The sequence below is a fragment of the Camelus bactrianus genome, chromosome 16 (assembly GCF_048773025.1).
Source record: "Camelus bactrianus isolate YW-2024 breed Bactrian camel chromosome 16, ASM4877302v1, whole genome shotgun sequence".
NCBI lineage: Eukaryota > Metazoa > Chordata > Mammalia > Artiodactyla > Camelidae > Camelus > Camelus bactrianus.
In genome coordinates, this window is record NC_133554.1 from 15,615,120 (window position 1) to 15,640,461 (window position 25,342).

General features: G+C 52.2%; 1 protein-coding gene across 2 annotated transcripts in view; it reads left to right on the forward strand.

Annotated features, from left to right (window-relative positions):
* Positions 1-23,981, forward strand: part of RNF43 (ring finger protein 43) — a 58,471-nt gene extending 34,490 nt beyond the window's left edge. Inside the window, exons 3-10 of one of the 2 annotated variants that reach the window (XM_010951061.3) lie at positions 9,765-9,887; positions 15,638-15,712; positions 15,825-15,956; positions 16,568-16,672; positions 18,078-18,239; positions 18,739-18,841; positions 19,421-20,776; positions 22,500-23,981. In XM_010951061.3, the coding sequence (XP_010949363.2) occupies positions 9,765-9,887; positions 15,638-15,712; positions 15,825-15,956; positions 16,568-16,672; positions 18,078-18,239; positions 18,739-18,841; positions 19,421-20,776; positions 22,500-22,543 (2,100 nt within the window). In that variant the 3' untranslated portion in view covers positions 22,544-23,981. Of the gene's footprint in view, positions 1-9,764; positions 9,888-11,276; positions 14,602-15,637; positions 15,713-15,824; positions 15,957-16,567; positions 16,673-18,077; positions 18,240-18,738; positions 18,842-19,420; positions 20,777-22,499 lie in introns of those variants that run through there. The other variant, XM_010951059.3, reaches the window with a different exon arrangement.
* The last annotated feature ends 1,361 nt before the right edge of the window (positions 23,982-25,342 follow it).

A 25,342-nucleotide genomic window follows, 5' to 3' on the forward strand; every position in this document is an offset into this window, starting at 1 on the left:
GTGCCCCTGGTTTTCTCTGCAGAGCCGAGGAGATGGGGGAAAGGTCCACAGGAAGAGAAAGTAAAAGGAAAGGAGCAGGGAACCAAACTGCTTTCCCATCATACACATTTTCGGTAAAAGGTTTTGAGGAGCAAAGGCGATGTTTTTCTGGGTTTATTCTCTTTAATACCTAGAACTCTGCCATAAGAGGCCACTTAGATATCTTACTTTTTAGTTCCTAGGAGCTCAAGAGATGCTGCTTTTAGGAATTCCTAAAATATTCAGGGGATGGAAATACCAGCTGGCACCAATGCCAAGATATCCAGGCACCATCCATAGAGACCCAGTGAAGCGCTGAGCCCGAAATGGTAGTCCCTCCTCAGCTCCCACGGCACCACCTCTCCCTTTTCCTTTTATCCCCTGCCTAGCAGGCTGCACTGTGGGTGGGAATAAAAATCGACTCTCCTTTCGCATCCAGGCGGCTGCCAGCGGTCTGTTTGCCTTGCTCTTTGCTGGCAAATCATTAAACAGTCCCCCCAAAGAGGCCTCTTCCCCAGGGCCGCCGCATGGACGGGGGTTCAGAGCTGTGGTCAAAGGGCTGTCAGCAGCTGGGCTGGAGCCCTTGGGCTGTCTCCTACACAAGCCTCCCCTGACGGTTGCTTCTTCTGAACAGAAGCCTCCTTGGCCTGATCTCAACCCCTAGTGGCTTCTGAGGCGAGACTCTGGGCATCCGTGTTGGCTGTGGCTTGAACCGTTTTGTCCTCCTCCTCCTGATGCAATTTCTAACTGCAGCTACCCCTGTATTTCCTCTATTGTTTCTTGACTGAAGCACAGGCCCATGCTCCATATTTTTTCCACTTTGCAGTATGAGTGGAGCAGTGTATGTTACTGCTCAGGAGCTGGGGGGTGGGAATCAGCCAAGCTCCATAGCTTTACCCCATCCCCACTCGCAATGTGACAATTAAAGCCTGAGCATAAATTTAGTTAAGCCGGCCCACTTGGATACAGTATCTGCCCTCAAAGGGCTTATAAAGCAGTCCAGGAAGACAGCAGTGTGGAGCAGAGTCTGCAGGGCAATTTGAAATCCCTACAACCTCTGAGCAGGAGACTAGGCTTCTTTCAAGATGTGGATTGTGGGTGTGACACTACCCGCTTCCAGCAGGTTTCCTAAGTTCCTACCATCGCTGGCATGAGTTTGGCTAGAACAAGAACAGCAGAGTAAGAAAGCAGACTGTGTCAAGGCTGTTTGCAGTCAGCACGCTGGGTTACGTGTGAGAGTTAACTGCCTCACTGTGGTAAGAGTTAAGGCCATGCCTAGGAAGGGCCCTGTCCGAAGCCTCCTTAGACCCTTATCCTGGAAACGTGAGGAGTGGGTGTTACCCCTGGCGATACTGCCACCTGCGTCAAGACCTCAGCTTTTCTTTCTCTTTGAACAAGACCTGGCTGGCTGTATGCGGAACCTCAATGGTGCCTCCTACAGGATGGAGGTCAGAGGTGGTGGCAGAATCTCCCTAGGACAGTGCTCACTGACCAAGTGGCAGAACTCAGATGACATTTCAGGACCTTTTGGTCGGGTTCTTGGCAGTTTGAGCCCTGAGTCCCTCACCTGGTGGAAGGAGAGTGTCCAAACCACGTGCCTGGGGTGTCTTCTAAGGTCCTGAGCTTTGTGGGCCTCAGAACCTTGGTATTGTATTTCATAGTCTTCCTTCCAAAGCGTGATGATGTAACTCAAATGATGTTCAATGGGCTCCCTCTCCTTTGCTCTTAACTTCATGAGTAGCTTCTGGGTGCCCCTGTAACTAGAGGTCATTCTGGGCTGAGTCAGGACAAAACTTGTTTCTACATGGGAATATAGTAGACAGAAACTCTACCTCTTGGGTGGTTGAGGCTTTTCTCCGTCTCTCTCCCTGGTTACTGCCAAATAAGGCCGTAACATCATGCAAAGCCCCAGACTGGCCTTTGGTGGGCTCGGCGCCCCCCTCTCAGACATAGTCACCCTGCTTTGTGTGGGAACTTGGCACAGGCCTTCACCCCTTCTCTTGTCGGCCCTCTTGCTCACCAGCACCCCCGCCCCCCAAGGAGGTTTTCTGATACCAGTTTCTTTCAAAAGCAACTCAGTTAGCTCTTTTTTCTTTCTTCACCCTTTCTTCTTCCTGCTTATGACCCTGTGAACCATCCATACCAAGATGCCAAGCAGAGTGTGGGGTCAGGAAAACCATACCATGGGACCATCGTAGGGCAAAGAGGTCCAGTTACATCCTGGAGCTTGGACACGAGCCGAGACAGGGACAGGTGAATTTGTAAACTGAAGAATGAAGTCTTTAATGTGGGGTGAGACGGTAGGGCAGATGGCAGTCTGGCTGAATGTCTATTATTTGGGCCTGAGTTTCTGTGACCTCTAATTTCAGGACACACCTTTCTCATCCTAAACAAACATGGATTATTCACTGGGAAAGCATCTCTGAGCAGCGTCTGGGTCTGGCTGCCTTGTTGTGGCTGGAAGAGATGAGATAAGCCTGAGGGGAGAGAAAGGAAGCTGAGGCTGCTGGGCAGAAAAAGCTTCGGCCCAGAGGGAAAAGAAGCAGACAGACCTGGCTCCTGTCTTGTTGCTAAGAATGATTCAAGTTTGAAAATTCTAAAAATGCAGGTCCTGAAGACTTCCGTCCGGGCGCGTGGTCCTCACTCGGTGATGATCGTTGTAGCGCACGGAACACTGCCCAACGTGTGGACCTGGAGGTGGCATGGGGGAGTGTTCAGAACTGAGGTTGAATTTAGGAGACTTCAACCTCCTTCTACGAGTTATGAAACGGAGGGCAGTCTGTAACGGAGGCTCACGTGCCTCATCTGTACAAAGCAAGTTTTTTGGTGTTTTTTTTTTAACTTTAATTTTATTTTTCGGGGATGAGGTCATTAGTTCGGTTTATTTATTTATTTATTTTTCTTTGTATTATTATTTTTTAAATGGAGGTACTGGGGATCGAACCCAGGACCTTTTGCATGCTAAGCATGTGCTCTACCACTGAGCTATACCCTCCCCCACAAAGCAAGTTTTGAAGTTCCGTCAAAGGTCTGGACCAGGCTCGGCTGTTAGCAATTCACGTCTTTCTTATAAACTGTACGGCAACTGGATTCAAATTAAGTTGTATTCATTCTTCCACCAGATTCTGGGGGCCGACATCATGCAAAGCCCCAGACTGGCCTTTGGTGGGCTCGGCGCCCCCCTCTCAGACATAGTCACCCTGCTTTGTGTGGGAACTTGGCACAGGCCTTCACCCCTTCTCTTGTCGGCCCTCTTGCTCACCAGCACCCCCGCCCCCCAAGGAGGTTTTCTGAACCCAGTTAGAAATCCCAGAGACCTGTCATCCATCCTCTCCCTGCTAGTCCCTTCCCATCAGGTGGCCCAAGGCTATGCTTCTCTCATCCCACCAACATTAGTTTCTTTTGTACCTTAAAAAAAAAAATTAAATTGAGCAGGCATACGTTTTCCTTGTTAAAAAAAAAAATTTAACAAAACAGAGAAAGGGAAACTCCTCTTGACATTTCCCAGCCTCCCACCTGAATTTACTAGGAAACGCAGCCCTCTGGAAGAGGGAGTGACACGGGTAAAGGTGTAGACGCGAATGAGGTCTAGAAGTTTCCAAATCCAAGCCCAAACAATTACTGTTAAGATCTCGCCTGTAGACGTGGGCCCTGACCTCTTTAAATAAAGAGCCAGACGACCCAGCTGGGCCTCGGAGACCGTTCTGGTGCTGGGAGCCAGAAGCAGCAACTCCAGGCTGGTCTGCCTTTTCCCAACCCCCTCGCTACAGGAGCTTGACTTTATGATGCTGGTGTGTCCTGCCGCCTGAGATAAAAGTCAGGGAGTTCTAAGTTCAGGTAATGGGGGGTTGCATAGGAGAGAATGATTATAAAATCTGAAAAGAGGAAATGGGGAGAAGGCGCCTTTGATGCCTGGCCAATGTTCCTGATTACAAAGGCAAAATTTGTAGCAGGCAGTAAAGTTACCTGTCCAAGGCCTGGGTGAAGGTCTGTAAGTGGAATCAGAGAAGGAAGAGATTATTGCGGCAGAGCCGGGCGGGGAGGAGGGAGGCTGGGAAACAGGAGACAGTAAAGAATTGCTTGCAAAAGCACACACCCCAAGAGGAGGAGATGCCACGGATAAAGTAAGATCAGCATTAAGTTCGGGGCTCAGTTGAGCCCTGGAATGCCCTTTGTGAGGAGGTAATGAGATCACATGGCCTCCTTCATGGGAAGGAGGCGGGCTGAGAACTGGAAGAGCTTGTTCAGTGGGGTTTGGAGGGCTGAGCACAGGAGGGAAGTGACCGTGGATAATGAGCTGTCCCAGACTGCGCCTGGTGGAAGGCTGGCCTTCAGAGGCGCTGTGACCATCACCAAGGGAGAATTAGTCAGAAAGGGCTTTGTCCCTTCCAGGAATGAGGAGGGATTTTATTCTTGCGGATGCAATCATAAAAGCAACCACCATTTAATGAGCACTTACTGAGTGTCAGGCTGTGTGCTGGCGTATGTCCACTGTCTGCCGTCTTCATGATCATCAGGAGGCATTTTTGATTCCATTCTGAAGATGAGGAATTTAAGTCTCAGACAAGCTAAGTAATAACCTGCCCACGGTCACACAGGTAAATGATGGAGTCTGAATCTGAACCTTAGGTCTGTTTGGGGAGGGAAGGCAAAAATCAGAACAAATAAATTTAAGGAGAAGGACAGAGACACAGACTACAAACTCAAGAATACGAAATACAACACACACCACTGAAGACCTGTGTCTTTATGGAGGTGTTTAAAATGCTTGTGCAAAGCCGAGTTCTCAGCCAGAGCAGCCTGGACCCTAAGAGCAAGTCCTCTTAGTTTGCCTCTCATGGCAGGGACAGGGGGTCGCATCTCCTGGCCTTTCAGGAAGATGCAATCAACCAATCCTCAAGGCCGCCGAGTTTCCAGGAGCCCTCCCCAACCACACCCTCCCCGAATCGTGCAAGCGCATGTCTCCTGGCCCTCTCCTGGCATCACTGAGGGGACAGGTGGCCTGATGCCGAAATCATGTTTGCATCTTTGTTATTAGCAGATCTTGCACCCCAAGGAGGCAGGTGCATTTAGATCTGTTTTCTTCTTAGGAGCCCTCTTCCCCAGCTGACATTCCCCGGAGGTAGTGAACAGCATCCTGGTCACATGGCCTTTTCTTGGTTTCTGAGAAACTCGCACTGTGAAAGAGTCAAACGACGCAAAAGTGTCATGAGCGTGGTTTTCACGCCACAAATAGGACTATACGAGAAATACCCACGATACTTTATTTTCTTATGATCAAATTAGATCTGACTTCAAAGTCTGTCCCACTAGGTAGATGGAATTTGTTTTCGTGGGAACTTCCCTCTCACACACCAGCCCAAACTGAAATATCTAAGGGACCCCTCTGGTACTTGTCCACACTGGTCACCACCAACACGCCCTTTGCCCAAGCTCAAGTGTTTCCTTGAAATCCATGTAGCTGCAGCATCTCTGCCAGGGCCCAGCCTCCTGGGGTCCCCCCCTTCCAGGTCATGGGCTGCAGAGTCCCACAACTTGGCACATCTCCAGGCTCCTCCTCCCACCCTCAGGATTCCAGGCACTCTGACTACCTGCCCCCTCCACCTCCAGTCTCACACTCACATTTCCTCAGTGCAGTTCAGTCTTCTTCACAAAAGTCAGGAAGATAGGTCTTCAGTAACATCTTTGGTAAATGCCCCCGAGGCAAGGAAATAGAAGGCAAGGCTCTCTTCTTGGGATGGGAGGAGGGGAAAGACAGGAACAAACTGCAAATAGCTCTCATTCTTTTTTATTCTTCCACAACAGCACAAAATAAAACTCAAATTAATACTTCAACAGATTATCCTATGATGGAAGCAATCAAAGCAGCACACCAAATTCTCTCTCTCCCCTCTCCTCTCTAATTCCTCTCCCAAAGCCACCATTATCAGGATTTTGATGTGCCTTGTGTTGTCTTTATGGGTAACTATTGGTTATCTGGTTGTAGACATTCAATATTTAATTAAAAAAAACCTATGTAGCAGGCGGTGGAGGTGGGTCACAGCCCCAGGGAGAGGGAGGTCTGCAGACAAGGAAAGTACCATGCCGAAATACAGGGTGCTAAGAGGGCCCAGAGGGGAGGCCTCTAACCCATCCTGACAGAGCAGCAAGCACCAGAAGTGCTTGGGGACTGGAAATGAGTAATTTCTGGAGCATGGGTGGCAGGGGCGTTGGCGCGTTGGCGGCAGGGGCGTTGGTGTGTTGGCGGGGGGAGGTGGGAGAAGGAGCATCAGAAGGGATGGTAAGCGGTGAGGTGAGGTGTGAAGGCCAGAGCTGGAGCAGGCAGAGCCTTTTAAGCTGTGTTTAAAAGCACAGGCTCTATTCTCAGAGCTATGAGGAGCCTTTTCAGAGCCTCAGGAGGAAGAGTGACGCGCCCACATTAGCAGTTCAGACCACCTTGGCTTCAGTATAGACAACGGGTGGGGTGAGGTGTCCCCAGCTAAGTGGTGGTTTCAGTAAATTAGCATCACAGTGATGGTGGCCTGTGTGGGAGTAGCTGTCACGGGGATGGTGGAAAGAGGACAAGTAAGAGAAACGTTGAGGAGATAGAATTGTTAAGAGTTTGGTGATGGGGGGGCGGGTGGTGGATGAAGGAGATTAGCGGGGACGAGGAAGACAACATCTGACTTGAGTGACATGTTCCCAAGGATTAAGGAGAGTGGCTCCAGTCTCTAAAACAGAGAACACTGGAGGGATAAAATGATCACTTCAATTTTGAACATCCCGAGTTTGAAGTGTTTCATTTAAGGATCTTCAGGCAGAAATGACCAGCCCCCATGTGGGGTCTGGAGCTCAAGAGCGGTCTGGGCTGGACATCTGTAATTACCACCTCTGTGTGGAAACCCCAGCCTTGGGATTGGCTGAGGTCACCCAGGGGGACCGTGGAGAGTGAAAAGAGAAGAGGGTCTAGGTCATTCCTGGAAGTCACCACCATTTCAGGGCCTTGTGCTTGGGCCCGCATGCTTTAGGAATCTATAATTAGGAAGGCAGATTTTCTTGGTCGTGGATTAGGGGAAGGTATCGTGTTTTCAAAGTCAAATGGAGATTGTTTTTTGTTGGTGTTGTGTTTGTTTTGTTGTTTGTTTCTTTTGTTTTGCTTTGGTTTTTACCTTATCTTACTTCTTTCCATTTCTGCTGACCCTCTGATCTCAGCTGTGTCATCCTGGACACAATGTTGCTTAAGTGTTCAGTGCCTCAGTTTCCCCATCTTTAAAATAGAGACAGTTATATAGAGTTGTTATGAGGATAAAAAGAGTTAATACACAAAAGCACGTGAAACAATCACTGGCCCACTGTATTTACTCAACAAATGTAAATTATCACCATCATCATCATTAGCATGGACAATGGAGGATTGACTACAGTTCCTTTGGAGTTACCTGACTCCAGAGGGTGGAGTCAGACAGAACTGGGTCCTAATCTTGTGTGACCTTAATTTCTCTGAGCCTCAAGCTTCGTTCTCTTCTTTAAATGGGAATGATCACACCTACCTCGCAGTGAGATAGCATCTACATGCTCTGGCATGCCAAAGGCATTTACTAATGGTTCATTTCCTCCCTTTCCTTCTTCCAGTTGTCAGTTCAGGATCAGGGAAGTCTGGTGACTCTGACACCAAATTTTTTCCCTCCTTCTCCGCATCCTACCAAATAGCACTACAATATAGTGCACGCTGGTTCCTCCTGCAAAGGCCTGGGGGGCAGAGTGGTGGTTGAATATTTGCAAACCCTTCTCTAAAGACTACCCTTCTCCAGAGTGACTTCCCCCCTCTCCCAATTGACCCTCTGGTCAGCAAGAGGCATCTTGGAGTTATCTTGAGAAAGCTGGACCATGGGTAGGGGTAGGGGAGCAAGCAAACTGGAGACTTCTGTGGCCTGAAGGAAGGTGTCACATCTTTCGTTCTGCTGGGGGCAATGTGCCCTCCTTGTTGTGGGCCCACCGGGTGAACACATACCCCTTCAGTCCCCAAGGAGGCACTGAAGTCACTCTGCCCTCCCACACGGGATTGTTGGTCCCTCTCCTCCTGTCCTCCCACAGGCCCTTGGATAAACTGGCATCATAACATCACGATACGGTGTGTTTGCACGCTTGTCTTCTGAGCTTCTTTAAGGCAAGGCGCCGATCTTACTCATAGTCAACTCCTGAATGCGTCATCCAGGGCCTGGCACCAAGAGTGCCTTCGGTGTTGGTAGAAAGACGAAATGAACTGGCAGATGGACAGACTAATGGAGCTTGTTGAGATGGGAGCTGCAGCTTTGCTGAAGTGAGAACAGCCTCCAACCTTACGCCCCAACTTTTTTCCAGGGGATTGGGGGGGGTATAAATAACCTTTCTCCCACACCAAACCTCAATCACCACCAGACTCACAGTCCTTAAATTCTGGAGCAAGAACGGAACTCCCTCCATCTCAACACCCCCTGCCCAGAGGCTTTTATTCACAAGAATACAATTCAAAGTGACATAGTGCATATTTACTGAGAACCTACTGTGTTCACGGGACTTAGTGATACAGTGAGAGGAAAGAGCCTGAAAGTGTTTTCAAAAAGTGACTGTACTTTTAACCCATCATTGACGTGATTATGTTCATAACCGTCTTCATAAATGCAAAGTTCTCTCTGGTTCCTCTGATGGTTCTTTCTGGAAGTTTTTTAGACTTCAGCAGCAGTAGAGAGGGAACTGTGGGCAGCTCCCTAGTAAGAAATCTCCTTTCTTGCCAGGACACATGGGGTTTCCACCACGTGGGAAGCCCTGGCTCATAGGATTATCCACAGCCAAATAAATCTTACCTTGTTCTCACAGTACTCTGAGAATTAGATTCAAGTGAGTGTTAGAACCACCTTAATGAGAGGAGAGTGTATAGGAGGGCAGTCTCAGCCCTTTAATGTGGGAGTCCTCTGTCCTGTGTATTGGACCCACTTCTCCCTTGTCATTGCTCAGCACCAGTCAGCCTAGAGACTCAAGGTCTTGGACTGGACCTGCCATAACCCCAGAGCAGGTGGTCTGAGCTAGCTGCATCTCCACCACATCATCCCTGCGGACAGGACGAACTCCTAGGAACTGCTGTTCAAGGCTTAACTCTTAGCTCAGCCTCATCCCAAAGTAGTCTGTTCTCCCAATCAGCATCCTGCTGAATCCCAGGAAGGGTAACGGGGGATGTTGAGAGGAGCAAGATGGCACCAAGTGAGAAGACCCAGTGGGAATCTCCATGGCAACAGCTGCCTGGGGGCATCCGAGGAGGCAGGAGGCACCAGGCACCAGGCACCAGTAGCCCCTGGGAGAGCAAGGAGGGAAGGGAAGATTCTGAAGGGACTGATACAGGCTCTCAGCCTGGGGTTTGGGGAGCAGAATTAGGAGGCTAGGGAGGCTGGGGCCAGGAGAAGAGCCCTTTGCAGCTGGCCGGTTTGGAAAAGCAAGGCTTGAGGGCTGTTGGAGTTGCTTTGCTGCGGGCTCTTCATTTAGGTCCCAGTTTTGGACCCCCCCTCACTGCTGTCTTCCCCCTACCCCGTGTATCCTTAGCTCTTACCCACCAAAATGACAGCGATGAGCATTAGCTTGCTGGGAGGCCACCTAATAAGGGGGCCTGCAATGTCATAGCACCAGGAGACCTGCCAGGTACCTGCCTGCAGCGGTGGGGAAGTGCTCGGCTCTCACAGCTCACGCCTTCTGCTCCCTAGTGCCTCCCTCACCAGTCTCTCCCCTTCTCTCTGCAGTCCCACCCCCTGTACCTGTGCAACGCCAGCGATGACGACAACCTGGAGCCTGGATTCATCAGCATCGTCAAGCTGGAGAGTCCCCAGCGGGCCCCCCGCCCCTGCCTGTCACTGGCCAGCAAGGTAGATTCACACTTGATCCCTACACACTCTGAACTTCACCCAGCTCTGGGCTGTGAGGCCCCTGTGCTCTTTGTCTGCTTGTTTCCTGAGAGTGATGTGCCCAATTCAGGTTTTCCTAACCTGTGCCTGGGCTGAGAGGCATGGCAGTTCAGGCCTCTGTCCTTTTCCCGCCAACCACCTGCCTGCAGAACATTCTGGCTGTCATCTAGCATATGCACCCCCCCAACCCCTCCCATCACCTGGCATTTCCTACACCCCTTCCCATGCCCAGCATCAGAGCAAAGAGGGGATTGGTTAGAGAGCTTTTCCATCTTTCAGAAATATTTATCGAGCCATACAAGAATAGCAGAAACAGAAGCCCTTGCCCCTAAAAAGTTTACACTCTTCCTCCGAGATTGCAAACTGCTGGCCCCACATTTCTACAGGACACCACTAGCCAGAGCTGACAGCAGCTGCCACCTTTCTGCAGCCGTGGGCTCCCCACTGGCCTGCTACCTCATAGATGCTGGAATCCCTGCTTCAACATTACTGTTTTCTGTGTTTATAACCTGCCAGGTGGGACATGGGATAGATACTTTTGACATAGTAGTTCTCATTTACTTTTCACAACAATCGGGAAAACTAGACATTATTATTCTCTATTTGACATATAAGACAAGTGAAGATCAGAAAATTTAAGGAACTTGCCAGGGTGAAGGGGCTGGAAGCTAGGAAGGGGCGGAGCTGAGATCTGAACCGCGCCTTGTCCAGTTCTCAAACCTGGGCTGTTGGTCTCTGCTCTGTTGCCTCCCATTCTGGCTGGGAAAACTGAACATAGCTGAAAAGGTGCTCATGGTGACCTAAGCCAGAGTGTAGCTAGATGGTGGCTGGCACCGTCAGGCAGACTTGGGAGAGGGGTCCTGCCCCAGGGGTGGTGAAAGAGGAGGGTGACGGTCCCTACCTGTGCCCAGACCCCACCAGGGACTTCCTGATCTTCTCAAGGGCTGTTTCCTGAGCCGCGAGTCTCAAGGAAGCAGCCTGGATTCTTCCCTGATCCCACAGTGAGCAGGGATGTGGACAGGACTCTGAAATGTGGTGCCCACAGGTAGGTGAAGATATTCTGCCAGCCTGGCCATGCTGATGCAGAAGGGGGCTGCAGGGGAGGTGGGAAACAGGGGCCAGGACACATCTGAGGAACAGAGAATGTGGTGTCTCTGCCAGAGTGTGAGGTCCTTAACAGTGGCAGAATTTCGTGAGGCGGAAGCTACCCTGCTTCTGGCTAGTTCATTTCCCTTGCTTTACAGAATAGGGGCAAATGTCATTCATTTATTCATGAGCGCTCAGTGTGAGGCAATGTGGGTGAGAGGAGGCAGGGGAGGGAGATGAGATGGATGGGGGAAGAAGAGTTCAGGGGAGCCCTGCTGTTCTTCTGAAGCACGTGTGTGGGAACACTCGGCAGCCAGTAAGGAAGGGTCTGCATAGAAGGTTTCCTTCCTGTCGCTAGAGGACCACGCTCCCGTGGGAGAAATGAGCCACGTGCCCAGACACTGGGCAACAGGGAACACGTGGTCAGTGCTCTTTCAAGTACTGAATTCATCTTTGGGGGCTTTGTTTCCAACACTGTAAAAGGGGACTTTTATTTCCTACCCCAGTGATCCTCGTGAGGATGGAAATAATGTATGTCAGGTCCATATAGTGCCTGGGCTAACTCAAACAGAAACGGGAACCGGCAGTGGGGCCGAAGATGCACCCTGGCTGCTGCCCATGACCTCTCTTCTTCCTGCAGTCGCCGCCCGGGCTCCTCCCCGGCCACAGCCTTTGCCCCCATCTCTCTGGGGGTGTGGCTCCCACCACAAGCTTCCCTCAGGTCTCTCATCCTTCTACTTGACCAAGTCAGACCTACCCGGGATCCCCTGGCCCAGAGGAGGTCTGGGAAGGCAGTAATGTGGATCTCCGAGCTACTTTTTATATTTCAGACGTCCCACTGGCTTAACTAAAATATTCTTTTTTTTTTTTTTTTTTGCTCTTGGTGGGAATTCTATTAGTTCAGTATGTTAATACAAGTTACCTCATTAAAAAAAATGAGTTGTGTGTAATAAATGTAGTTAGTTTGGTAAAACATATTTAAAAAATTTGGCTCACAGGAAGCATAGAGGAAAGACGGGTCTTTGGTGAGGAAATTGGAAACCACTGGCCTCAGTCAGCTCTGCTCTGGCACAACGATTAGGCTCAGTGGTGCTGTCACCATCTGCAGAGCTGGACTTTAGAGCCAGACAGCCCTGGGCCTGGAGCCTGGCGTCCGCACTGCCCCTCAGTGTGACCTGGACACTTCAGCTCACCCCTCTGAGCCTCTGTCTCCTCATCTGTGAAAGAGGAACGGAGGGGCTGACATCACACAGAAGTTATGAGGATTAAGGAGACTGCACAGATGTGCCCCGTGCCGAGCACACAGCAGTCACTCAATAAACGATGGCAAGTGTCACTATTGTCATCATTGGCTCTGTCATCCCATGCTTTCCGTTAGCAAGGTTGGTCTGTTTCATTCATAGTTATCTCTCTTGATCTCTTGAAGCCCTCCCCATAGTTTTTCTGGACTCTTTCATTCTTGTCAGCACCACCACCTCCCTCCCTCCATCCAGTCACCCGACTGGCCTCTGTTTCTTTAGCAGCAACTCCATACGCAGCCATCCTTATGATTACACAGGCCCTCCTCATCGCATGCCTGGACTGGAGCAGGGGCCTTTTGCCCAGTAGAAGGAGCTCTGGAGGCCAAAATATGGGTACAAGCCCCGCCTCTCTTACTGTAGAGACCACTCCCTGGTACCCAGGTACTCAGAAGGCTGAAGTCCTGAGTGGGCATTCTGCCTCCACTGCTTATCAGCTGTGTGACCTTGGACAAGTTGTTTGGTCTCTCTGAGCCTTGGTTTCCTCAGTTCAAAAGTGGGGCTGATGACCATCTTATAAGAGCTGTTGTGAGGCGTAAATGAAACCAGGTACACAAAGCCCAGTAATTGCTGATATAATAATAACTAATACTTAAAGGCACTATGCTAAGGCTTTACATGGATTACCTTATATAGTCCTCAAAATAACCCTATGACATAGGTCCTACAGAAAGGAAAACAGAGGCACAGAGCAGTTACGTGACTTGCCCCAAATCTCACACTGTTAGTTGATAGCAGATTTAGGACTCAAACCTCAGCAGTCTGGGCAAAGTGGGTCTCAATAAAGGTCGTATCTCTTCTACTTCTTCCTACCCTTGCTTTTAAGCCTAGATGAATCTCTACCATGAGATTATGCGTCATTCTGGAGGGCCTGGCCTTCCCTGGCTTGGTGCCCTGGGCACCGTGGGTGCTCGGTCCACCTTTGATGAGAAGGAGATACGCAGTGACTGTCGCTGGGTCTGGAGAGGAAAAAATCTAAGGCCTGGGGAAATGCAGAGAGTGTAGCGTAGAAGTCCTGGAACACGTTGGCTTCCATTGCTAAAGGCCATGGGCAACCTGCTTGCCGCTCTTAGAAGGCTGGCTGACTCTTTGCAGCTCCCCAAGAGGTCTCCAGGGTGTCTTTCTAAAGCCCATTCTTCCTGTCTGGAGGGCTTGCCCTTTCTGTCTGTCTTCCAGAGTCTAATCCCCGAGGAAGTACTTCCTTTTCTCCCTCCCTCCCTCCCTCCCTCCTACTTGCTTGGGTGCAGGTGGGCTGGAGCGCAGTGCAGACAGCCCCAGTGTGGGCTGCCACCTGGCCCCAAGTCTTGCTCTTCGATTCCTAGAACCCTGGACACAGGCACCCATTGCCTGAAAGTCCTGTTTGTTTCCCCTGTTGGCCAACCCTCTCTCTTTGATCACTTTTACAACTTTGTAATTATGGGCTGTAATGGGCTGGGGTGTTTGAACGTCAGGGTAATTACTTTCCACTGTTTCTACCCCAATCCTTCAAAGCGAGAGGGGTGGGGAAGTAAGAAAATCTCCAGAGAAGGAAGTCTGTGCCCATCCCTCCTGCCCTTTCAGGGCCGGCTGGTCCAGGGTCTCAGTCTGGGGATGAGAAACGTGGGGCCCTGGTAGCACTGAGGATCTAGGAGTCTCAGTTCTGTGACTCCTGGGGTGACCTCCCCACCCGTTGCGAAGTCCCAGACCGTGGGATTAGCAGTAGGAGGCCGCCTTCTCTCCCCTGGGGCTGCTCCCGTACCCTGGTTTGGAGGGCACTGAAGATTGGAGAGCTGCTTTTGCCTGGGGTCCCCAAGGCAGGGTAGACTTCCTGGGAGAAGGTGGGCTGAAGGAGGATGAAGGCTGTGACCCCTCGGTTTCTTCAGCTGTTCCATCCTGGAGTCCTGTGAATTTCCAGTCAATTAGCCTGTGGAGCGGGGCCGGGCTGGGCCTGGGCGCTGGTAGAGGGAAGGAGGGAGGGAAGGGGGCAGTTACCCTCCTGACCAAAGCAGGCCCCACTTGCCTGTAGGCTGCCTGTTCTGAGGGGCCCCCCAGCCCCTGCTGCCGCCTGGGGAGTGGGGATCAGGGAGCGGAGAAGGAGCCGCTCCCCTGGCCTGCTGGCGGGAGACCTGTCCCGACAGGATCCCGGGGAAGGGAAGCGAGCTCACAGCGCTCCAAGTGTGAGTAAGCCCGGCGGCTCCGCCTCCAGCCTCCTGGCCTTGCAGAAGGATTAACTCCTTCAGGGCCTGCAGGAAGGCCTTAAGGACTCAGCAGGCCCCCAGGCACTGAAGGCCCCAGCCCGAAGCCATGACATGGTGAGCCTTTGCCCAAGGGAGGAAGGCTAGAGAGGATGTTCAGGGAGGGAGAACTGGCACTGAGGCCGCAGCAAGGTCTGTCTGTTGGTCCTTTGCCCTTGTGCCTCCACCGCACCCTCAGCCCTTATCTTCATTCTCTTTCCCCACACCCAGAGGCCTAGATTCCTGCTTTTTGTTCTCTTTCTGGCTTGGCTCTCTGCTCTGCCTGGTCATAGCCTGGGAGAGCACGCGTGTGCGCATGTGCACAGTTCCGACCTTGTAGGAATGGCCTCTCAGGACCCTTCCTCCCTGCACCACCCCCCACCGCCCCCGTCTCTACTGCCACCCCCAGCGAGGGGGTGAGGGGTAAAGCACTGGACAGGGACTCCATGAAGTCCTTGAATTGGAGCCGGGGAAAGAGGTGGCAAACTAGCGTATGGCAGGGAGCGGGCCCTGAGATGGACTGAGCCTGGGGCTGCCATAGATGCCTTGGGTGGGAGCAGCATCCCAGGCTCTTGGAAACTTGCCCGAGGCTGGGGGGTGGGGTGGGGTGGGGTGGGGTGCTCTGCAGGCTCCTCTCATCAGGCAGGGCTGGACCCTGGAAAGCCCAGCTCTGCTCTGAAGGAGCACCCCACCTCTCTGCTGTCCCCCGTCCCTCTCTGTGCTGGGGACCAGTCACCCCCTGGCAAGTACTGGTCACTCCCTACTCTGTTTTCGCACTCAGTGAAGATAGACTGGTGGAGCCCTGAGGGCAGGGCCTGTGTCTGATTTGTGCTTAGGCCTAGAGCCTAGCCCACTGCCTGGCACCAGCTAAACCCTATTAACAGTTTGTTCCATTTCAAAGGGAAGGACTGAATTTTGTCCTTGAAGGCAGTGGACCTGTGTGAGCTCAGGGCAGGGCAGGGGGTCTAATCCCACTGACCCCTTGCAGGTGTTATATATGTGAGTATGCAGAGGTGCGGTGTGTGCAAAGTCCTAGAAAGGGACGTGTGAGCAGGGTAGGCCAGGGCATGGGTGGGCCATGTCCTTCTCTGACCCCTGCTGTGTGTCTCTGCAGGCCCGGATGGCAGGCGAGCGAGGAGCCAGCGCCGTTCTCTTTGACATCACGGAGGATCGGGCTGCTGCTGAGCAGGTACCCGGGGACGTGGGGTGTTTGAGGAGGGGGCTGAATGGAGGAAGAGAAAGTTACCGGGGAAGGAGAAGTCCAGGCACAGCCACCGTTGTGGGCACTCTTCCTCCTGCAGCTGCAGCAGCCCCTGGGGCTGACATGGCCAGTGGTACTGATCTGGGGTAATGATGCCGAGAAGCTGATGGAGTTTGTGTACAAGAACCGAAAGGCCCACGTGAGGATTGAGCTGAAGGAGCCGCCGACCTGGGTAAGCACTCCAGATCTCCAGCCCCAGCCCGAGCACCTGCTCTCACCCTGGCTTTGTCCTGCGGCGGTTCCCACCAAAAGCCTTGGAACTAAAGAGATCTTAAAACCCTCTAGTCCAACTCTATCCACCAGCTGTACGCTCTAGGCAGGTTTCTTCCCTTCTCTGGGCCTCATCTGCAGAATGAACAGATTGGATCAGCTGAGATCTAAAGTTGTTTTCAGCATTGTGGTTTCATGGCATACAGTAGCAGAGCCAGAATGCAACCGTGGTCCCTGGGCCCCCTGACACCTGGCTGGTGTTTCTCTGTGAACTAGGAAACTCACCCAGCTGCTCACTGGGCAGCTCCCACCTTGCAGAGGGGTCCTTTCCCCCTTTCCCCAAGCACACAGTCTTGAGACCGTACCTCTCACGGCTGACATCTAGAGGACCCTCCCCTGCGAGTGTCCATGGGCAGAGAGGGACCACCTAAGCCCAGCTGTAGCTTCCTCCCCTCTGCTGGAAGACTCAAGGGGCCCTTCATTCTCAGTGTCTCCTGGGCTCCTGCAGTTCTCCCAGATTGGCCCCACTCCTTTCAGAAGTATGACCCTTTCCCTCTTTGCTTGCTCCCCCAGCCAGATTATGACGTGTGGATCCTCCTGACGGTGGTGGGTACCATCTTCGTGGTCATCCTGGCCTCCGTGCTGCGCATCCGGTGCCGCCCCCGCCACAGCAGGCCGGTGAGCAGGGTGGGCATGTGCGTGTGTGTGAGGGGGTGGGGAGCAGGAAAGGAAAAGTGAGAAAAGAAGCTGCCCTTATGCCCATGAAACAGTTTACACCTAAATAGCCCAACAAATGACTGTTGATTTCCAGCAGCCTCTTCCATAGAATGAATGCTCATCTGTTCATTCATTCAACAGAGCGAGCTCCTGTCACGTGCCAGGTGCTGTCCCAGGTACTAGGGGTAAAGCAGTGAGCAAAAAGACAGACCCCTCCCTTGAAGAGCTTTCAGCCTAGTGGAGACAGACAATAACAAAACAAAGAAGTAAAATATATAGTATTTTAGGAGGTGGTATGTGCCAGGGAGAAAAATAAGATAGAAAAAGGGAGGGAATGCAAAGGGCACGGGGTAGTTTTCAGAAGCAAGGCCAGGGAAGGCCTCATTGAGAGGATGCCATTACAGGAGAGACCCTAAATGGGTGAGGGGGTGATCTGGGCAGATACCTAGGGAGAAAGTGACAGAGAACACAGTAAGTGCCAAGACCCTGAGGCAGAAGTGTGCCAGCTATGTCTGAGGAGCTGCAAGAAGGCCCCGAGGCTGGAGTCAAGAGAGTAAGAGGGCAGAGTAGGAAGCGAGGACAGAGAGTTCATAGGGGCCCAGTTGTACTGGGCTGTTTCAGCCACGGTCAGGACTTCATTTTTCACTCTGGGTGAAATGGGAGCCACTGGACAGTTTCAAGCAGAAAGAGAGCCATGATCTGACTTAAGATTTAACTGATTTAAGATTTAACACGGCTGTGATGAGACAGATTACAGGGAGGCCAGGCTGGAAGCAGAGAAACCAGCCCAGAGGCTACTCTACAAGAGTCCAGGTGACAGTGGTGGTAGCTTGGATTATGGAGGAAGCGAAAGAAGTGGTGAGATTAGTTAGATGCTCGGTGTACTTTGAAGGCAAAGCCAGCAGGTTTTCTAAGGGATTGATCATGGAGTGTGAGGAGAGTCAAGAATGGCACCAAGATTTCTGGGCTGAGCAACTAAAAGGACAGATTGCCACTTGCTGGGATGCGGATGACAGGGGAGGACTTGTGTGTGGTTAGGGGTGGTTCGTGGGATTAGGAGTCAGAACCTGTTAAGTTCGATGTGCCTATGAGATTTCCAACCTGAGATGTCAAGCAGGCAGCTGGATAAAAAGTCACGTTTATGGGTCATCGAGAGAAGGAAAATGTAATGTTATGAGTGGAGGGATGGGGTGGGAGGGCATGGCCTGTGTGGCAGAGCCATGTATGAACGCCGAGGATACAGACTCCCAGGGGTGGTCAGATGGTCATGTGATCTAAATGGGTGATGGGGAACCGAGTGCAAGCTGGAGTTGGGGGTGAGGAAAGAGGACCCCTCGCCTCATTCCGACTCCAACCCTCTTCCCAGGATCCCCTTCAGCAGCGAACAGCCTGGGCCATCAGCCAGCTGGCCACCAGGAGGTACCGGGCTGGCTGCAGGAGGGCCCGGGCTGAGTGGCCAGACTCAGGTAGCAGCTGTAGCTCAGCTCCTGTGTGTGCCATCTGCCTGGAGGAGTTCTCTGAGGGCCAGGTAAGGCAGGGCTGTGGTTCCCCTCTGACCAGGCTGGAGAGGGAGGCTGGAGCTTGTGGGGGGAGTCACGTAAGGCTGATGTGGGTTCTTGGGCTGCATCTGTGTCCTGTGCATCCTGCACGGACAGCCGTGAGGTTTGGTTATTTTCCTGGTCTCCAGGGAAAGAGAACCACTGTTTGTTGAGTGTGTACCCTGTGCCAGGCTCTGCAGTGGGCATTATCTCATTTTAGCCTCATGACTGTGAGAGGTGGGGGTAGATTAATTTTTTAGCCTCATTTTGCAGCAGAAAACTGTTAAGAAATTGCTCAAGGTCATGCAACTGAGTGGCAAAATCCAGGTCTACTTGATAACAAAGCCCATGCCTTTTGTGTTCTACTAGGAGGTCTTTGAAAGCAGGTGACAGCAATAGGGAGAGGCCAGAGGGAGTCAGGGATGCCCTGCTTCCTGGCCACTGCTGTAGCTACAGACAACTTTGGTTCAGACCCTTTGTTTTCTCCAGGAGCTACGGGTCATTTCCTGCCTCCATGAGTTCCATCGGGCGTGTGTGGACCCCTGGCTGCATCAGCATCGCACTTGCCCCCTCTGCATGTTCAACATCGTAGGTAGGAGGTGGGCCAAGGACTCTACTGTGTGCAGGCAGAGACGGGTCTATAAGTGGTTCCCCTGTGGGAAAGTGTTTTGCTTTGAAGCTGAAGAGAAGGCAGGCCTGGCTCAGTGGTTCTTTAAGCTGTGCACTGCTCAAGAGTGCCTCATCCGCAGGGGCCGCCATTCCATCGCAGACGTCTTTACTACGTATTCTCACCACAACTTTGTCTATTCTAAATCTGGGTGATTTGTATATTATTCCGGTTTTCCAGCAATAAAGTATCCTAACGAAACCAGGATATTATGACAATTTTCTAAAAAATGAAAATGAAGTATCTAGAGGAAAGAGAACCGTTTTCTAATTTACACAAAGGTGCAGTATAGGCTAGCAGTGGCCCCGGGTGAGAGTCCCAGATGGGCTGATGGGAGGAGCAGGGCTTGCCGTGCACAGTGGCACTCCCAAGGAATGTCCTTGGTTCTCCAAACTGAACTTGAAGGCTATGTGGGCTGTTAGGTCCGCTGCAGCCACACTTTTCTGAACGCATCCTCCTTAGGTTTGTGGAGTCAAACACCTTGCTCTTGGTTCTTTCTTCCAGAGGGAGATTTGCTTTCTCATTCCCTGGGACCCTCTCGATCTTACCAGGAACCAGGCCGGAGACTCCACCTCATTCGCCAGCATCCTGGCCACGCCCACTACCACCTCCCTGCTGCCTACTTGTTGGGCCCTTCCCGGAGTGCAGCGGCTCGGCCCACACGACCTGGTCCCTTCCTGCCATCCCAGGAGCCAGGCACGGGCCCTCGGCACCACCGCCTCCCCAGAGCTGCACATCCCCGGGCTCCAAGCGAGCCACAGCGCCTGGCAGTGGCCCAGCACCCCTACGCGCAGGGCTGGGGGCTGAGCCGCCCCCGATGCACTTCGCTGCACCCCACTGCTTGCCCTGCACCCCCACGCCGGGCCAGGCCTCACGACAGCAGCGGGTCTGGAGAAAGCTACTGCACAGAGCGCAGCGGCTACCTGGCAGATGGGCCAGCCAGTGACTCCAGTTCGGGGCCCTGTCATGGTTCTTCGAGTGACTCGGTGGTCAACTGCACGGACATCAGCCTGCAGGGCATCCATGGCAGCAGTTCCACCTTCCACAGCTCCCTGAGCAGTGACTTTGACCCCCTCGTTTACTGCAGCCCTGAGGGGGGGGCCCAGAGGGAGGAGACCCAGCCTAGTGTGACCTCTCGGCCCCATTCTTTGGACTCTGTGGTGCCCACTGAGGAAACCCAGGTGTCCAGCCATGTCCACTACCACCGCCACCGGCACCACCACTACAAAAAGCGCTTCCGGTGGCATGGCAGAAAGCCTGGCCCAGAAACTGGAGTACTCCAGTCCAGGACGGCCATTTTTCGGACACAGCTCCAGCCAGAGCCGCCTTCACCTGATCAGCAAGCTGCCAGATCCAACCCAGCAGCCCCTTCCGGGCAGCTCCCCAACCCACAGCGGCCCAGGGCCCTCACCGAGCCAGCTCCCAGACCAGCTGACGCCTCCACCCCCAGCCCCAGTTCCAGCAGCCTCTTCCTCTTGCAGAAATCCAGCCTCGCTGTCCGACACCCACAGAGGAAACGGCGGGGGGGTCCCTCAGAGCCCACCCTGGCCTCTAGACCCCAGAACGTGACTGCACACCCAGCTTGCCAGACTCCTCCTCATTATGGCCCCAGCCTGGCATACCCTTGGTCCCCAGAGGCCCACCCATTGATCTTCGGACCTCCGGGCCTGGACAGGAGGCTGCTACCAGAACCTCCAGGCCCCAATTACCCAAGTTCACAGCCAGTGTGGTTGTGCCTGACTCCACGCCGGCCCCTGGGACCTCACGCATCTGGGGAGGGGCCTTCCGAATGGAGTTCTGGCACCCCAGAGGGCAGGCCATGCCCTTACCCACACTGCCAGGTGCTGCCAGCCCAGCCTGGTGAGTCTTCTGGGGAAGCGGGTCAGGTGGGCAGAGGAGACTAGAGAAAGGGTGAAGTCATCTAAGGGGTTGATGGGAGCTGAGAAGGGTACAACAGGGGTCCAAACACTGAACAACTGGCATAGCATAGGGTACTGGCTCTGCCAGGTATTACTCCTTTAGTTGCCATATCTGGTTGAGACACCAGAAAGCACCTGGGGTGGTTTGGGGCAGCAGCTCAAATGCAGGTGTTTCAATATTTTAAAAATGCATACAGCTCAATATTAGCTATAAATACAAAGAAGGCCAAGAAGTGTTGCTTGAGGAGAGCATGGACACATAGTTACTGAAAACCACAATCCCAGGCCATATGTGATCTTATAGGTGAAATAATTACAGACAGCCGTAATTCTGGGCCATAAGAGAAGAGCTATGTGAATGATGCAAAAATGATTGATTGCTTCCTTCTGTTTTTCTTTCTGCGTTGTATGCTTGCTGTGGGCTAGGTTCCAGCCTAGGCTCTGAGGACATGGAGCTTGTCAATCAGGAGACCCAGGTCTGGTCTGTGGAGAGACAGGCATGCATACTATTAGAGTACAGAAAGTAGTTGCTTCCACAGAGCCACGTAATGCAGGCTTTGGCCATGTGTTTGATGGTTCCGTCTGGATCCTGTCACAAGTGCACCTTCGGTGCTGCCAGTGCCAGGCCACCACCTCCCCTCTGTCCCAAACTCATAGTTAGTCTCAATGCCTCCCTTTTCCTGGCTCCTCGAACCCAGTCAATGGCAGGTTCTGTTAACCGTATCTCTGCTAGCTTTACCGTATTCTCCCACAGGACTGATGGCCCCTGCCCATGTCTTAGGCACAGCCTGAAGATCGAGGCAGGAGCCTCCTAGCTCCTCCCTTCCCCTCACAGGGCCATTAAGGCTGGGCACTGCACATCCGTGTTGCGTCCTGTAGAGTCTTGCAGCATGGTGACCCTGCTCACCGCCCTCCGTACTGCTGCTAAGGTCACCCTTCTCAAATAAACTGTCCAGAAATCTTCAAATGTTCTGTTTTGTTCAGAGCCTTGGCCTTCAAGGCTCTAGCACCCGCTAGCCCCCATCTTCCTTCCCAACCTGATTTTCCTCTCTTCCCCTTCCCTTCCCCTGCCCCATGCTTTAGCCAAACTAGGTAAACACTTCCTGCAGTTTCTGCAGCACAGAATATTCTGCTGCCTTCCTATTCCCATAATTCTTCCCTGTTCCTGCAGGACCAGCTCATTTACCTCCACTTCCAAGAAGCCCTTCCTGATTGCTCCACTTGGACATGATCTTTCCCCTTCTTCAATTTGTCTCTTGTGACCCCAGTCCTGCCGCATTGGCCTTATTGCCAGTTACATGCAAAGCTTCTCTCCTGCAAGGTTGTGAGGACCCTGCTTAATATTTTTGGCCTTCTATTTGGCATGTGATACCAGGGCAGGTTCAAAAGTGCTCAATAAATATTTATTGGGTGAATGAGTGAATATTAAGCATTGGTAACACACTGGTTGCTATAAATGTATCTCTTTCTCTAGATTTGTTTTTCTCTCCTCTGTGTCCCAACTGAGGCCCCCCTCAGCTTTCAATCTAAACACCCTTTCTGGACCCATTCCCTGCTCCTCCCTCTCTGTAGTTCCCTCCCAGCCATACTCTCTTGCAGGTGGAACAAGCAAGAGGCTGGCCTGACGCTCAGTGACCTCTTTCCATCCCTCTCTCTAAATGCAGGCTCAGAAGAGGAGCTTGAGGAGCTGTGTGAACAGGCCGTGTGAGATGTTCAGGCCTAGCTCCAACCAAGAGCGTGCTCCGGAGGACTCGGGGCCCCACCTGGCACAGGGTCCTGCTCCTGAGAGAAGAAAGGACCTCCGAAAACACCCTCTTTTTTGCCATACATCCTGGAACCAGTGGAAGAGGAGTGGTGATGGTGGGTGGCAGGAGGTGTTGTTGCCCGCTCCCAGCTCCAGACCTTGTCTGCAAACCATCTGTGGGCAGCAAGTCTGTGTCCAGCAGGCAAACAGCTCCCATGTGGGCTGGATCCCTTGCAGGCTGGTTTTTGTTTTTGTTTTTGAGAGCAGGAAGCTAGGTATAGGTAGATAGGTGTTATAAAGGTGGTGCTCCTTCCTCCAGCCCCAGCAGGTCTCCCTCATCCCAAGCCTTACGTTCATACCAGAAAATGGGTCCTGCTGAATGCGTGACCCCTTCTCACCTCCTTCCTTGGGAGAGTCGTGCACACCAGCTTTGGCTCCTCCTTGGTAAGGGTACTGCATCAGTGGCATCCCTGGTTCTTATCATTTTCCTTCTTTGCAAAAAAAAAAAGAGAAAAAAACCCAGAAGCATAGGTGAGCCCTGAGTCCTAAAAAGAGGGGCTTTGCAGATTCTCCAGGCAGGGCCTGCCCTGGTGCATAAAGGAGGATGTTTTTCCCTTCTTGCCATTACTTGTCAGATCCACTATATTAAGTCACAGGGGAGGCTCTGGGAAGCCAGGGTGTGGAGTTCTGTCCCTCAGCTGGTACAGCATCTTGAAGAGCCTGGGTTGAAGCCTCTGATCTTCAAACTCCCTTGTCACACCAGCAGCCCCAGTCCCTCTGGGGGAGAAGGATAGGGGTAGTGGGAAGGGAATAACTCTTCCTTGGAGCTCTATCTCAAAGTCCCAAAGTAGGCAGAAAGGAGAGGATTTCTGCTGAACCTTATTTAGGAACAGGGAGGAAGGAATGAAGGTAGAAAAGGCAGAATGACAGCTGAACAAAGAATTTTCTCTGGGTGTCTTCTCTCGGTGCAGGGCTAGGGAAGAGGGGAGAACAAAGGAGAAGTAATATGCGGCCCTTGGGATTGGTTGGTGCAGAGACCCAGCTTCCCAGTATAAGCCATTCAGGCCAGGGACACACAGGAAGGAGTGGAGTTGGAGCAGGAAGGCTGGCCTGGGTAGCTGGTACTGAGTGGGCAAAGGCTGAGGGGCCTCCTTAGGGTGACATTCACCCCAGGGCAACTGGACCATTGCTGGCCCCTCAGGCATTATCCCATTTGGAATGTGAATGTGGGGGCAAAGTGGGCACAAGACCCCACCTGGGAAACTTCTTCCCTCAAAAGTCAGTGGGGAACTGGCACCTAGGCACCCACATGGGTATTTATATCTGAACAGACAAGACGCTTGAATCAGGCACTATGTTGAGAAATGTATTTATTTGCTAATATATTTATCTATAAATATGGTCTGGTCTCGTGGTTTTGTTCTGTCATAACTGTCTCTCAGAGTAACAACTTTACGTCCTACATCAGCAGAAATATGTTATTTCTGATATCAGAGGCCAGGCTCTGATTTACGAAAGGACGGAGTAGAGTGGTAGGTTTGGCAACAAGAAGTGGCTTGTAAGTCCCTAAAAGCATGGTTTAGTGAGATCAGGGACAGAAAGCATGACTGGCTTCTCACTGTGGTTCAGTTTGTTATCTGTACTATTACTGTACTGCTTACTTCACATTCTAATTTGTGATGCTTCAGTGACTTTCTTTGTGACCTTGGCCAGATACTCTGTGCCTCACTTTTTCCACCCGTGAAATGGGCCAGTTGTCGGAGAGCTCCCATGAGGCAACAGCCTGTTCCAAAGTAGAAAGTATGCAGTGACTGAGAACATCTAAGCCCAGTTACAGAGCCCAGCTGAACACGGCATGGGACCGGCACAAGCAGTACACCGGCCTTGAAGAAGCTCAGTTTCTATGTAGGAGGCCTGGTTGGGAAGATAGAACAGCAGGGCATGAAACTATTTATATCCAAAAGCTCCAAGTCAGATAAACACAAATGACCGCCCTCTGCCTACACATGGGACTACTGTGAGGATCAAAAGAGCCGGTGCCGTGTTGGTATGAATTCCACAGGGCTGCTCTTTTCCTCACAAAGCACATTTTCCCCTTCTGCTTCTCCGGGAAAGGGTTTGGTAGAGGTGATGGTTGTCGAGTGCCCAGTCTGAACCAGAGAGCAAGGCATTTAGCTTTCTAAAGGGTGAAATTAAAAAAAAAAAAAAAAAAAAAAAAAAAAAGACACAAATTCCCACAGAAGATCTGAGGGAAAGGAACTATACCTAAAGGCTAAAAGCTGCACAAAGCATAAATTAACAGCTGGAGCGAGGAAACGTACATAAAGAGTTTTCAAAAATAATTAAATACGCATTTTCCCGGCCGTCCGCTCCCAGGCCAGCATTCCTGTGTACGCAAATGGAAACCCAATCAGGCTCTCGCTGTTAGGAAGGAGAGGGGCGGTCCCTGGATTTCTCTTCGTCTCTGCAGAGAGAATCCAGAGGTAGACAGTGGACTCTCTAACACTGCGCTTTTAAGACGGGAAGACAAAAAAGAATCTCGACTGTCATCTGGGATCCTCCAGGGGACCAGCAGCCCCCAGCCAGCGGCCTAGATCAAATGGCCCGCGCGCAGATTTCCGCTCGGGCCGCGGCGCGCTCCCGCGCAGGCGCCAGCCGCGCCGCCCCTCCCCCACGGGCCCCGCCCACAGGCCCGACAGCCTCCTGGCCTCGCCCTCGCGCCGGCCCAGGTGGCGGGGGCGCGCGTCAGCCCAGGTGACTCCT